The sequence below is a fragment of the Thalassophryne amazonica genome, chromosome 10, assembly GCF_902500255.1.
Source record: "Thalassophryne amazonica chromosome 10, fThaAma1.1, whole genome shotgun sequence".
Classification (NCBI taxonomy): domain Eukaryota; kingdom Metazoa; phylum Chordata; class Actinopteri; order Batrachoidiformes; family Batrachoididae; genus Thalassophryne; species Thalassophryne amazonica.
In genome coordinates, this window is record NC_047112.1 from 63,198,181 (window position 1) to 63,213,256 (window position 15,076).

The window sequence follows — 15,076 nt, forward strand, 5'->3', positions numbered from 1 at the left end:
AACTTCCTGAAAAGGAAATGCTTCCATCCAATCACAACTCAGCACAGAGCGCGGACAGCACCTCTGTCAAATCACTAAGCGGGAATGAGTCTGCTCCAGATGACCTGCTGAGAGTTGTGCAAACGTTGCTCTGTAGCTGTGCTCCAGAGAGCACAAGTCCGGATATGAGTCTGACCTTGGATCATTCATTGGGGAAATTGGTTATTACGGCGCAGACTGATGGTTTATGACTTCAGTTTAAATACCAATATCAGAACTACATCCAAGGACAACTTTCAGTCTCTTCTGGTGAAGTCAGCAGCTGCACTAGTGAAACAACCACATAACACCTCTTTCTTTTGTCACTAACGTGTGGGCAAACTAAGACAGGTGGGGTCAAATGCAGCGCAAATGTTTTTACATGATATTTTGATTTAACCGTGACACTGGATATTGATGTGAAATATAGCTCACTTTATTTCCCATATTTGTCAAGGCAGAATGTGGTGTTGGTCCCCAGTGGCCAGTCATTTCCTGGGCTTGTCTTACTTTTTTGTTTTTGGAGACTGCTCCTGGAATAACTGACCACTGCAAACACCCAAACAGCTTTCACAGCATGCTGACTCCTGTGGGCTTTGTATGGCTTTTTGTTGATGTTGTTCAGAGGTCACAGTTACAAGTTACTTTACAAAGTAGCATGTCCAGGCTAAACACTATAATGTCAAATTAGGCCAGTAAGTAAAATGGATAAAACCAACAACTCATTTTAAGCAGCCAAAATCTGCAGTCTGATTGCAGTGATCATTATCAGGCTTGATTAAGGGTTTTATTTTAACGGACTGGTATCAGATTCATTAAACAAGTATTAGGTCAGTCTGTCATCCATCTTGTTTCGCATCATAAGCTCTGTGCCATTGTAATCAAAGAAAACAACTATCAGATAGAGACCCAGTATAGACACATACTCAGTATTAAATTACTGTGTTCTCTGGAGTACAAGTTACATTTATTTATTTATTTTACTAGTTTGGTTGGTCCTGCAACTTATACTCTAGTGCAACTTATAAACCAAAAATAAACAAAATTAAAGAATACTTTTTTATTCCGGTGCAACTTGTGTATGACCGTCCCACTTCAAGAAGCATACTGGTTTCCTGGTTCTCTCCCTCAGCCCCAACCAGTCCCAGCAGAAGACTGCCCCTCCCTGAGCCTGGTTCTGCTGGAGGTTTCTTCCTGTTAAAAGGGAGTTTTTCCTTCCCACTGTAGCCAAGTGCTTGCTCACAGGGGGTCGTTTTGACCGTTGGGGTTTTACATAATTATTGTATGGCCTTGCTTTACAATATAAAGCGCCTTGGGGCAACTGTTTGTTGTGATTTGGCGCTATATAAAAAAATTGATTGATTGATTGATTGATACTGTGTCAGGTGCACCTTATACTCCTGAAAATATGATACTCAGATGGGGGAAAAAAAAAATCTCGATTGGGACATCTCTGTGTGTGATACTGTCATCTTTATGGTCTTAAACACACTACTCACCTTCTCCTGTGCGCTTGCTCTAAGGTTGCAACCGATCCGATATCGGGATTGACTTACGATACCGACGTAATTCAAGTATCAGAAAATACAGATCCAACACGCAACGTTTTCTGACACGAGTAGCCACTGTGAATCTTAACTGCTGTTGTTTGCTCTCTGCTGTTAGCTGGCGAGGGGAGGTTTTCTGAAGCTGAGCTGTTTGAGAGAGCTCTCTTCCGCAGTGTTCTAGCTGAAGGTAGCGGCAAATTTCCGTCTGGCTCTCGGGTTCATATTGTCTTTTTGTCGAGCACGGATTTTACAAAAAATTAAATGAATTGTTGCTGAAAAGTTTGCCGTTTCAGCGTCCACAGCTGTGGAATGCCAGCTCAGCGTGCAGCCAGGAAAAACAGCCGAAAAGAGATTCTGTCTGCGGAAAGGAAGAAAATCTTCATTAAAGTCCTGCACGTGAGTGTCGCTGATTTTACATTTAGAAATTTGTGGTTTTACAGTTGAAAGGCTTCGTGTTTCCAAAAAGGTTGAAGTTTGCGCAGCATGAAAACAGCAAGAGAGAAAGAAAAAGAGAGAGACAGAAAGAGAGGGAGAGAGAGAACTTTATTTTTAATTTTTACTCTTAACACTTGCTTAAACATGTTTCCCATGTCAATAAAGCTCCACTGAAATTGAAAATTGAGAAGGAGAGGCAGACAGAGCGCGAGGGAGAGAGACAGAGAGAGAAAGAGACAGAGGGAGAAGGAAAGAGAGACAGAGAGAGAGTGGTGTCTTTTCTCATTAAGTCTATAAAAATAAGGCTATAAAAGTCCATAAAAAAATAAAAGTACTTAATTCTTTCACCAACACATCAAACCTAGGCTTTCATCTTAGATACACCTTCTGGCAAATTGTAGCTCAACTGTCAGGTCTCCTTTTTAAGAAAATCCTCATATAAAATCAACAATAATGATAATAATATTAAAGCAAATAGAACTCTGGTATCGGATTGGAAAAGTATTGGTATCAGCAGATATCCAAATTCAGTTATTGGGATCGGATCGGAAGTGAAAAATTGTGGATCAGTGCATCCTTATCTCGCTCTTCACAGTAAAATGCAGCACACAGTTACACTGATATGATAACTGCCTTCATAATGTGAAGCTGCACTCAGTTGTGCAGTTCTGTTACCGTAGCTGTCTCGCTTAAGATACCATGAAAACATGCTTTTAAAAACTGCTGCTGCCATTACACAAGCTGTTCACTGTGCAGCCTTACAATTACTGCAGCCCCACTACAAACAGCAATTTCTGCATCAACGTAGCACACAAATGGACACCTGAAACACGCAAAAATCGCATAACTTTTTTAATGAATGAGCATGTGGCAACCACCTCTAATTAAAATGCGCTATCAACTATGCATGTCATTCCTGGGTGGTGCGGTACATTTCTGCACCAAAATGAGAAAAGATAACATACACTGAGTTGAGGGAAGGTGATGGGTTTGAGGTTAAAGCAGCAGGCTTGAGAACAGAGGATGTTTTGTTTAAAGCCCCATCACTGAAATCACTAAGGCCCCTTAGGTAAGGTCCTTAATCCCCAAGGTGTTGTTAGTGTGCAGTTGAGTGCCTTGTGTGGATGAAAGTGAGGCACCATTGTAAAGTATTTTGAGCTTCTGCTTCAGACTGAAAAATGCTATAGAAATGCAGGCCATCTACCATTGTAAATACATCAAATCAAATCAATTTTATTTATATAGCGCCAAATCACAACAAACAGTTGCCCCAAGGTGCTTTATATTGTAAGGCAAAGCCATACAATAATTACGGAAAAACCCCAACGGTCAAAACGACCCCCTGTGAGCAAGCACTTGGTGACAGTGGGAAGGAAAAACTCCCTTTTAACAGGAAGAAACCTCCCAGCAGAACAGGCTCAGGGAGGGGCAGTCTTCTGCTGGGACTGGTTGGGGCTGAGGGAGAGAACCAGGAAAAAGACATGCTGTGGAGGGGAGCAGAGATCAATCACTAATGATTAAATGCAGAGTGGTGCATACAGAGCAAAAAGAGAAAGAAACACTCAGTGCATCATGGGAACCCCCCAGCAGTCTAAGTCTATAGCAGCATAACTAAGGGATGGTTCAGGGTCACCTGATCCAGCCCTAACTATAAGCTTTAGCAAAAAGGAAAGTTTTAAGCCTAATCTTAAAAGTAGAGAGGGTGTCTGTCTCCCTGATTCGAATTGGGAGCTGGTTCCAGAGGAGAGGAGCCTGAAAGCTGAAGGCTCTGCCTCCCATTCTACTCTTACAAACCCTAAGAACTACAAGTAAGCCTGCAGTCTGAGAGTGAAGCGCTCTATTGGGGTGATATGGTACTATGAGGTCCCTAAGATAAGATGGGACCTGATTATTCAAAACCTTATAAGTAAGAAGAAGAATTTTAAATTCTATTCTAGAATTAACAGTAAGCCAATGAAGAGAGGCCAATATGGGTGAGATATGCTCTCTCCTTCTAGTCCCTGTCAGTACTCTAGCTGCAGCATTTTGAATTAACTGAAGGCTTTTCAGGGAACTTTTAGGACAACCTGATAATAATGAATTACAATACAATAAAAATACAATAGTCCAGCCTAGAGGAAATAAATGCATGAATTAGTTTTTCAGCATCACTCTGAGACAAGACCTTTCTAATTTTAGAGATATTGCGCAAATGCAAAAAAGCAGTCCTACATATTTGCTTAATATGCGCACTGAAGGACATATCCTGATCAAAAATGACTCCAAGATTTCTCACAGTATTACTAGAGGTCAGGGTAATGCCATCCAGAGTAAGGATCTGGTTAGACACCATGTTTCTATGATTTGTGGGGCCAAGTACAATAACTTCAGATTTACCTGAGTTTAAAAGCAGGAAATTAGAGGTCATCCATGTCTTTATGTCTGTAAGACAATCCTGCAGTTTAGCTAATTGGTGTGTGTCCTCTGGCTTCATGGATAGATAAAGCTGGGTATCATCTGCGTAACAATGAAAATTTAAGCAATGCTGTCTAATAATACTGCCTAAGGGAAGCATGTATAAAGTGAATAAAATTGGTCCTAGCACAGAACCTTGTGGAACTCCATAATTAACCTTAGTCTGTGAAGAAGATTCCCCATTTACATGAACAAATTGTAATCTATTAGATAAATATGATTCAAACCACCGCAGTGCAGTGCCTTTAATACCTATGGCATGCTCTAATCTCTGTAATAAAATTGTATGGTCAACAGTATCAAAAGCAGCACCGAGGTCTAACAGAACAAGCACAGAGATGAGTCCACTGTCTGAGGCCATAAGAAGATCATTTGTAACCTTCACTAATGCTGTTTCTGTACTATGATGAATTCTAAACCCTGACTGAAACTCTTCAAATAGACCATTCCTCAGTTAGCTGTTTTACAACTACCCTTTCAAGAATTTTTGAGAGAAAAGGAAGGTTGGAGATTGGCCTGTAATTAGCTAAGATAGCTGGGTCAAGTGATGGGCTTTTTAAGTAATGGTTTAATTACTGCCACCTTAAAAGCCTGTGGTACATAGCCAACTAATAAAGCTAGACTGATCATATTTAAGATCGAAGCATTAATTAATGGTAGGGCTTCCTTGAGCAGCCTGGTAGGAATGGGGTCTAATAGACATGTTGATGGTTTGGAGGAAGTAACTAATGAAAATAACTCAGAACAATCGGAGAGAAAGAGTCTAACCAAATACCGGCATCACTGAAAGCAGCCAAAGAGAACGATATGTCTTTGGGATGGTTATGAGTAATTTTTCTCTAATAGTTAAAATTTTATTAGCAAAGAAAGTCATGAAGTCATTACTAGTTAAAGTTAAAGGAATACTCGGCTCAATAGAGCTCTGACTCTTTGTCAGCCTGGCTACAGTGCTGAAAAGAAACCTGGGGTTGTTCTTATTTTCTTCAATTAGTGATGAGTAGTAAGATGTCCTAGCTTTACGGAGGGCTTTTTTTATAGAGCAACAGACTGTTTTTCCAGGCTAAGTGAAGATCTTCTAAATTAGTGAGACGCCATTTCCTCTCCAACTTACGGGTTATCTGGTTTAGCTGCGAGTTTGTGAGTTATACCACGGAGTCAGGCACTTCTGATTTAAGGCTCTCTTTTTCAGAGGAGCTACAGCATCCAAAGTTGTCCTCAATGAGGATATAAAACTATTGACGAGATAATCTATCTCACTCACAGAGTTTAGGTAGCTACTTTGCCCTGTGTTGGTATATGGCATTGGAGAACATAAAGAAGGAATCATATTCTTAAACCTAGTTACAGCGCTTTCTGAAAGACTTTTACTGTAATGAAACTTATTCCCCACTGCTGGGTAGTCCATCAGAGTAAATGTAAATGTTATTAAGAAATGATCAGACAGAAGGAAGTTTTCAGGGAATACTGTTAAGTCTTCAATTTCCATACCATAAGTCAGAACAAGATCTAAGGTATGATTAAAGTGGTGGGTGGACTCATTTACATTTTGAGTAAAGCCAGTCGAGTCTAACAATAGATTAAATGCAGTGCTGAGGCTGTCATTCTCAGCAGCTGTGTGGATGTTAAAATCGCCCACTATAATTATCTCATCTGAGCTAAGCACTAAGTCAGACAAAAGGTCCGAAAATTCACAGAGAAACTCACAGTAACGACCAGGTGGACGATAGATAACAAGAAATAAAACTGGTTTTTGGGACTTCCAATTTGGATGGACAAGACTAAGAGTCAAGCTTTCAAATGAATTAAAGCTCTGTCTGGGTTTTTGATTAATTAATAAGCTGTAATGGAAGATTGCTGCTAATCCACCGCCTCAGCCCGTGCTACGAGCGTTCTGGCAGTTAGTGTGACTCGGGGGTGTTGACTCATTTAAACTAACATATTCATCCTGCTGTAACCAGGTTTCTGTAAGGCAGAATAAATCAATATGTTGATCAATTATTATATCATTTACTAACAGGGACTTAGAAGAGAGAGATCTAATGTTTAATAGACCACATTTAACTGTTTTAGTCTGTGGTGCAGTTGAAGGTGCTATATTATTTTTTCTTTTTGAATTTTTATGCTTAAATAGATTTTTGCTGGTTATTGGTGGTCTGGGAGCAGGCACCGTCTCTACGGGGATGGGGTAATGAGGGGATGGCAGGGGGAGAGAAGCTGCAGAGAGGTGTGTAAGACTACAACTCTGCTTCCTGGTCCCAACCCTGGATAGTCACCAGCATCAACTGACATTCGTAACCAGCTTCCTCTGGATGTTTGGATGCATACGTCACCACAATAATTGCAAATATCCTCATGGAATCTGAAAAATGAGTGATATCCCACAACAAATAAATAAATAAATGGAGATTCAATGGTGTGATCAACAATATGCCCTGTGATTAACAGGGCAGGGATATGATCAATGGAGTCAGTGAGTCCACAAAATTCCATAGGTAAATCTGTAAAACTACTGCATATTCAACTTTGAAATTTTGGATTCTAATACAGATGATGATCAGTGAATCACCTACTTTAGACATGTTAAATGGACTGCATTGATATAGCGCTTTTCCATCTGCATCAGAAGCTCAAAGCGCTTTACAATGATGCCTCGCATTCACCCATTCACACAGACACTCTCACACACCGATGTCAAGGTGCTGCCATGCAAGGCGCTCACTACACACCAGGAGCAACTAGGAGATTAAGGACCTTGCCCAAGGTCCCTTAATGATTTTCCAGTCTGGCTGGATTTTGAACCAAGGATCCTCTGGTCTGAAGCCCAACGCTTAACCACTAGACCAGGGGTGCTCAAGTTCGGTCCTCGAGAGCTGCCTTCCTGATACTCTTAGTTGTCGCTCTGCTCCAACACACCTGAATCCAATGAAAGGTTCATTAAAAGCCTGCTAACGAGTCTTTCATTGGATTCAGGTGTGTTGGAGCAGGGAGACAACTAAGAGTATTAGGAAGGCAGCTCTCGAGGACTGAACTTGAGTACCCCTGCACTAGACCATCACCTCCCCATGTTGGCATCTTTTAACATGTATAATGACCAAAACATAAAATAAAAACAGACAGGCTTATGAACTTGCTTGTTAAGCCAACTGACAGTTGTTGCAGGGCTTTGGGTTTTCACCTTTGTGTGTGTATATCTACACGAGTTTTAAAAAAATATCTCAAAAACTAAGTGGGGACTTTTAGCCACTTTTTGTACTTTAGTTGAGACCCACCCAAGGATGAACACAAACAGGAGTAAAATGGTCTATGATTTGATTCACCCATAGTTACCATATGTCATATATACAACCCCTGGCAATAATTATGGAATCACCGGCCTCTGAGGATGTTCATTCAGTTGTTTAATTTTGCAGAAAAAAAGCAGATTACAGACATGACACAAAACTAAAGTAATTTCAAATGGCAACTTTCTGGCTTTAAGAAACACTATAAGAAATCGGGAAAAATAATTGTGGCAGCCAATAATGGTTACTTTTTTAGACCAAGCAGAGGGAAAAAAATATGGACTCACTCATCACTCCTCACTTTCCGAGTAACAACTATTTTTTAGCAAAATAGCAATTGCCTCTGTTTGTTAATTTTTAATCACTGTTTGGTATTTGAACTTGTTGTTGTGTGTATTATTAAAAAGAGAAAAGATATGTGATACAGGGATCAAGCTTTCTGTTACCTAAACAAGTGGAAAATAAACCAAATCACTTCCACACAATGAGAGGGACTTTAAATTGTTCTAAAACTGATTTCACAAAAATAAATAACGGAGAACAGATTAGTTTCATGAACAGCTTGAGTCTGCATCAGGAGATAAAAGGTTGACTCAGGTTGTTTAAAAGCAATATAATCACTAATGCTCATCAAATTTTTCCACCTACCCTTATCTGCAGATGTTGGACACACCACCTGTACAACCAGATCAAATGTTCTGTCTGGATTCTCCCTGAAATGAATAAAATAACATTTACCAGAGTAAAAGGCAATGCAGCTGTTTTTAATACAGGAACAAATTCAGCATTAAAGTGCAATGATCATTTGAACTTTATGACATTTTGAGCATGAGTCATGACTATAAAGTAACTGGCCATATAAACAATTAGCTGAAGACCAGCAAAATGTTCAAAAAGCAATCTTAATAATTTATGAATCATTAAGTCAAGTACCAAGTCCACTATATATAAATAAATAGAACCATATTTTCTTGTCTTATACAAGGTTTTCAAAAATAAGCATTTGGTTTTCAGTCAGACAATCAAGAACACTGAAGAAAGACACAACCTGGTCTCACAGCAAGTCGTGCTTCAGCAGCACGAAATATATATTAATCTATTGGGTTGTGATATTGTGATGAAAAGCGCCTCATTTTCGTCACTGCAGCACGAATTCATTCTCATTCATTCCGTGATGGCTGCCCGAAATTAAAAGTGAAGCGGGGGGGCGTCGGGGTGGTTATGGTTAGGGCGGGGGGAAAAGAGTAAGTTTAGGTTATGGTTAAGGCTAGGGTTGGGGGTGGGAGTAGGGTTAGGAATAGTGAGTTAAAAAAAGCTCTGTCACGAAAATTTGACTCATTTCGTCACGGGAGCATGAAAAAAACAAAAACATGAGACTGGGCTGGAAAGACATCACCTTCACCTTTACCTGTGGAGTCTGAAAGGAATTTCAGACTATTTTGGAACCATATAATTCAGGGTTTTCTAATGAACTATGTCATCGAATAATAAGACAGTTATTTCCTCAATTAACTAACTGTGTTGTCTGTTAAAAAATAGTGGAAGAATAGTGTAAAATAATTTGCTGTGCCAATACACCACGAAGCTCTATAACTGGAATCTCACACCATTATGTGATACCATCACGAAAAGTAAATTCATCTACTTGTTCGTGACATCGTCACGAAAATGTGGCACTTTTCGTGACAGGAGTGCAAATTAATTTCGTGTATGGAGCACGAAATGCGGGGTAACGTGGGGAGAGGGTCTGTGTGGGTTATGGTTATGGTTAGGGGAAGGGGAAAGCTTAGAAATAGTCAACTAAAAAGCGCATCATGTAAATGTGACTCATTTTGTGACTGGAGCATGAAAACAAAGCGTGAGACTGGGCTGCAACCCAATCTGGATGCAGCAGACAAATGTTGCACAGTTTCTTCAGTCACAGCCACTGAAGCCGATAACTCATTCAGAGCCATCATGTCTGTCTTGGTGGTTTCCCTCACTTGTCTCCTCTTCCTGCATCGTCACCCAGTTTTTGAGAACTGCCTACTTCAGACAGATTTACCTCACAGTACCATGCTGTTTGTATTTCTTAATGACTGACATAAATGTTTATAAAATGTTATATATAAACTGTTATTAGCTTTTATTATTATTTTTTATTATTATTATTTTTGCATTCTGCACAAGCAGGTGCTTTCATTTTTACACACACACACAAACAGAGACGGTGACAGAAGACATCAAATGCACTTCTTACTCATGGTACAGCAACATGACATTTAACTAAACTGACTAAACCAATTCAACTACAAAAAAGCACAATAAATCCATAACACTAACAACACTGTTAAACTAACATGAACCACAATAACAACATTTAAAGCCCCAAAACTGCAACTCCCATGGCACATTGTAGCACGTTCACTGTTCACTGTTGTTAGTTACTGTCACTAATTTCTCCAAAAATATTAATCCTATCAACTTTCTGTTTTTGCAGCGTTCATCCTTGACACAAAATACATAAGCATACCAAACAGTAAATGTGAGCTCTTCCCAGTTTCTCTGTGATGGAAGCCATAGACATGCACACAGTGGCTATAATAATATACACACACACACACAGATATATATATATATATATATCTATGTGTGTGAGAGAGAGAGAGAGAGAGATTGTATGTGTTTTCAACTCTTGAATAAGTAATAAAATTTGTTAGACATAAAAGTCACTGAAAAATTTTTATTTCGGATTTTCAGTTCAAGACCTGAGCGTTGTGTAAAAAATAAATGTAATGTTTACAACGACATTCCTTGTCAGTAATAAAAGTGTAAGAGGTTTAATAACAAATTTCAAGAATTTACTAGACCCCAACCCCCCAACTCTGACCAAAGCAGTTTAATTTTTCTGTCCAAAAACCCCACTCAGTTTCACATGTACAAACGAAAAACCTAAAATATAACTGGCAAGTGAAGAAAATGAGCGCGTCTGCAGCTGACAGTGACAGAATGTGAAGCTTAATTATCCGGCGGCTAGCAGAAGCTGCTAATTGGTGGTCAGCTAGTACGTGGAGCCAGCTGGCCTGGCGTTTAAATCCACGTCTGGAGGAGATATTTCCACACCGAGGCGCGACAGAGTTTTAAAAAGACAAAACTCCGCTCTTACTTTATTCTGCTGTCCATGGTTTCGCTACCACCACATCGCGACAGCTCCGTGCTATCGGCGGCTCGATCTGCTCTTCCAGCTCGTCCGTCCTCGGCCGACCGCCGCTCGCTCGCTTCTTACCGGACACCGGCGGAGAGCTGCTCGGTCCGCATGCTGACGGGAGGGACGGCGTGTGTGTGCGCGCGCTGACTCGGTGGTGGTAGTGTCGTGGTCGGTGTGGCGTGAGCTCCAGCAGCTCAGCAGCCCGGTGGGTGCTGATTTCCCACAACAAACGCCACTCCAGGAAGTGTGCTGTCAAAGAGTGGTTGACGTCAGCGCGTCAGAAGAGAACCTTGCCGACTGCGAGATTCAACCCCTTCACCGTCTTTTCATATAACGGCTTCGATCTAAAGGGGATTTACTGTGATGGCGCTGACGGTTGCCTTAGCAACTTTCTTCCGAACGCAACACTGCGGTGCTTTTAAGCTGCAGTGTACTTTAGGTAAGGGGGTGGCAAACCTGTGGGCCGTGGGCCAGATGAGACTTGTGCAGCACCATGCCTGCAGCCATGAACCTGTTTTATTCACCTTATTCATGAAGTCAGAGTGGGTGGCTCTGTTTTATCAAGCAACTTCCGGTTTGCCACTGCGTCTGATGATTAGCTACGTGGGAACACAGTACGCTAGAAGTGTCCAAACATGAGCACCATTAATTGTTCAGTTCATGAGTGCCACAACAACTGGAAGAAGAGGAAACTATCGCTTTCAGAACGATGTTTTGAACACAGAAAGGAGAGAGCTAAGTGCTGTGACAGTTAACTTGTTCCCTCCTCCATTGAAAGACGACGATCTCCGGTGCTCGCTAAAGGCGCTGAATTAGAAAAACCCGCCTAAACGTCCCTATGTTGGTTCTTGTCACTACTGGATCTTTACCCAGAGAAATGGTTGAGCTACAACGCTCCGTTGAAGAAGCCACGGCGGATGCTAGTGAGACAATCGAGTAAGCTGTGTTTGTAGCGTTAGCTGCTATCTAATTTACTCATTTTCTGCCATTTGATACAACCAAGCGCTGCATGAAATAACACCATACGTATATTAACGTTACATAATCATGGCATTACAGTGGTACTACTTGTCGCGTAGTATTTTAACTTGATTGTGCTTTTATGTGAGCTTCAGCGGTGCTGTGCGGTGTGAAGCTTGTAATTCCTCATAGCCAAACCGTCCACGTCGAGTGGCAACACAAAGTAGTTAAAAATAATCAAGGGCCACTTTTTCAAATCATCTTCCCAGTCTGTTATGACCCCTGGGTGAGCCAGAGTCGATCCCTTTGAGCTTTTTAAACAGGTTTTTGTTTCCACTCATGTAATATCTTCTGTTGTTCTGTACTGAAAACACCGCTCAGCAGAAGTCCTAAAACAAAACGGAAATGCCTCTGTTGTAAAAGTGGGCGGGGCTGAATAAGGTGAATAAGTATGCTTGAAAAGTAATTCCCCATTTCAGGGACCTATAATTCCTTGCACACTGAAATAATTCTGATCTCAACCTGCATCAATTTAGCTGTCAACACATGCCTGAAAATCGGTCTCTTAAAGCTGTACGGCCTTTCAAATGTCACAAAACAGACTAAATTTAGTTTCTACCAAAATCCAAGCATTATAATGTAGATTTATTTTTTGTAGCATGTTGCAAAATTACAGCTCATTTTAATGACAAGAACATATTTACTTGGGGGGGATTCTATGGTGAATATTTTCTTTGCACTCTTATGCTGTTGTGCACATGGAGTGCAGGAGGAAGTGCACACGTGTAAGGTTTTGAGACGACTTGTGACATGACCCACTTCCTTGATGCATGTTCCCGTAGATAAGACATCCATAAGATGTCTTTTAAAACACTTCAGAGGTGTTATCTGGTTACAAAAACAGCATTTTTAGATTTTGTAATGCTTATTTCTCCCTACGTTTTACAACATATATGAGAACAGATATGTATATGCTTTCCAGCTTCCCTCGTGCAGATCGGGGAAAGCCCCCACATAATCTATGATGTCGCTACCAAATGTAAATCATAGCATCCAATCATTTGAATTTCTACACTTCAGGAGTTGCAATTCTAAATTGTTTCCAGAGAGTGCAAATTTTGATCATCTTGTCAATGTCATATTATGAATGTTGCATTTAAATGCTAAGGAATAAAATTATAGTGGTGCAAAGAAAATTATTTTTATGATTCAAAGCTTTAAAAAACAGAGGCCGTAAAGCTTTAAAGCTTTTGGAAGCAATGCAGGTGTTCAGAATTTTTCCCGCATGTGTAACGACTTGCTCTGCGTTGTGTTGTGATTGGACTCCTCACACTCGCTTGGGAGGCATGGGAGGCGGACTCTGTTCAGTCGGTTAAAACCTCTGGCCTGTAGTATGCTTCAGCTGTCGGGGGAGTGAGGACTATTGACTAGCATTTGCACAGCGACTCCCGCTGGCCTCCATCACACATTCTTTTTTACCGGGCAGTACCGGTCTTTCAACACTTAAAATTTATCTTTAAAACAATGTTAATATTAATGTTGGCACCAGTTAACACAGCCATTGCTGAGACTGGAATTATTCTGAGCATTTGCCCTGTTAAGGTTTCAAATCCCACAAAATCTCACAAAACTTTGAAGAGTTTGCCGCTCTACGAGATGTCATTAACATTGAGAACTGCATTGAGACGCTCTGATCAGGCTGCACTTAAACCGGTGCTCACAGACAACAGCATTAACATCACAACATAAAGCGCTTTGTATATTGTGCCTAAAGCTCTCATGAATATATTATCTGGGTTTTTAGACATTATTGTGTTTGTTTTCTGTAAACATGCAAGAAGCTCAGGTCGTTTCTCCGTTATTTTCACTGGGAATCGCTGTGAGCCGTGATCGCTTCCTGTTCATGTCGTTCTGGGGAAAAGTGAAGTTTTCTCTTTAACGTCCTGCTTATTGTCCTTTACAGCACTGTTTGTTCAGTTTGTTCCAGAGTAATATATATATAAAATGTCTGAAATTCGGGTTGCGTTTATGAAATTCCATGCAGGTTAAATATAGAAGACACGGATTATATGGAATATTTGTTTTAGCAAGTTTCCAGGGTCTGTCAGGGTGGGCAGGAGCCCGTCACCAGGGACGGCTGGACCCACAATGCAAACCCCCGGACAAGGCTTTGGTGTGGGAGAAATCATGGTCTTTATTTCAGGCTTGGTTTCGATACACAGGTTATCAGTCAGCGTGGCAGAGGTACAAACAGGATTAGGCTGAGGCGTAGTCACAAACAAGCAGGGTTCAGAGGTACAAGCAAACTCAGACATCCGGGATGACACAAAAGGCGTGGTCGAGGTACAGAGCAATGTTCAGAACAAGGCAAGACAAAAACAAGACTGTGAATGGCGCTGGAAAGAGTTCAAAGACTACAATCTGGCAGAGAGTTGTAAAACTGTGGAGACTTAAATACTTGTGGGCTAATTAGTGAGAAGGGAGGGACAGGTGGTGTAAACAAGGTGCACATGAGGAACAATCTAGAAGGGGTGTGGCTTCTGGCTAAAGAGTAAACACTGTGCAAGATAGTGAAGGAAGGGAAACTGAGTGGAGTGATGTAAAAGACAAAGACACATGAGCTAGTGGCAAGAGTGTGAGTGAAAGACATGAGGCAGGTACAGTGAAGTGAAATGAACCAAAACAGATGGGCGTGAGGGCAAACAGAACAGAAATCAAACAGAGGACAAAAATAGAGCATGAACATGAGAACAAAACCAGACATAAAAGCGTAACAGACATCACAATTGAGAGCAGCCAAAATAAACTACTAAAAAACAGAGAATAATGCAAATAATAAACAAGATAACAGATAAACAGAAAATGCCATAACTAACGAAGGGAACATAATCAAATAAGCAGCACTGCAGGTAAATAACAAAAAACCCTGTGACTAAAGTATAATAAAGTAACACAAACTAAATGGCAAACAGAGTGCACCAAATAACTAAAGGAACATAACCAGGAGCAAGATAACTGATAAACAGAAGGTGCAATAAATAACAAATTGAACATACAGAAAAGAAGCACTGAAAATAAATAGTAACAAAACCCTGTGACTAAAGCACAATAAAGTAACACAAAATAAATGGCAAACAGAGTGCAACAAATAACTAAAGGAAAATAACCAGACAAGAAACAAGACCAGCAGAAGC

The 15,076-nt window shown here is 40.6% G+C and overlaps 1 protein-coding gene across 3 annotated transcripts in view; it reads right to left on the reverse strand.

Moving 5' to 3' along the window:
• The window catches only part of dennd1b (DENN/MADD domain containing 1B), a 408,111-nt gene extending 396,855 nt beyond the window's left edge, over positions 1-11,256 (reverse strand). Inside the window, exons 1-2 of one of the 3 annotated variants that reach the window (XM_034180114.1) lie at positions 10,881-11,254; positions 8,384-8,448 (exon numbers count right to left, since the gene is read on the reverse strand). In XM_034180114.1, coding sequence (XP_034036005.1) covers positions 8,384-8,448; positions 10,881-10,897 — 82 coding nt within the window. In that variant the 5' untranslated portion in view covers positions 10,898-11,254. Of the gene's footprint in view, positions 1-8,383; positions 8,449-10,880 lie in introns of all 3 variants that reach the window. The other 2 variants (XM_034180115.1, XM_034180116.1) reach the window with 2 other exon arrangements.
• Between the last annotated feature and the right edge of the window lie 3,820 nt (positions 11,257-15,076).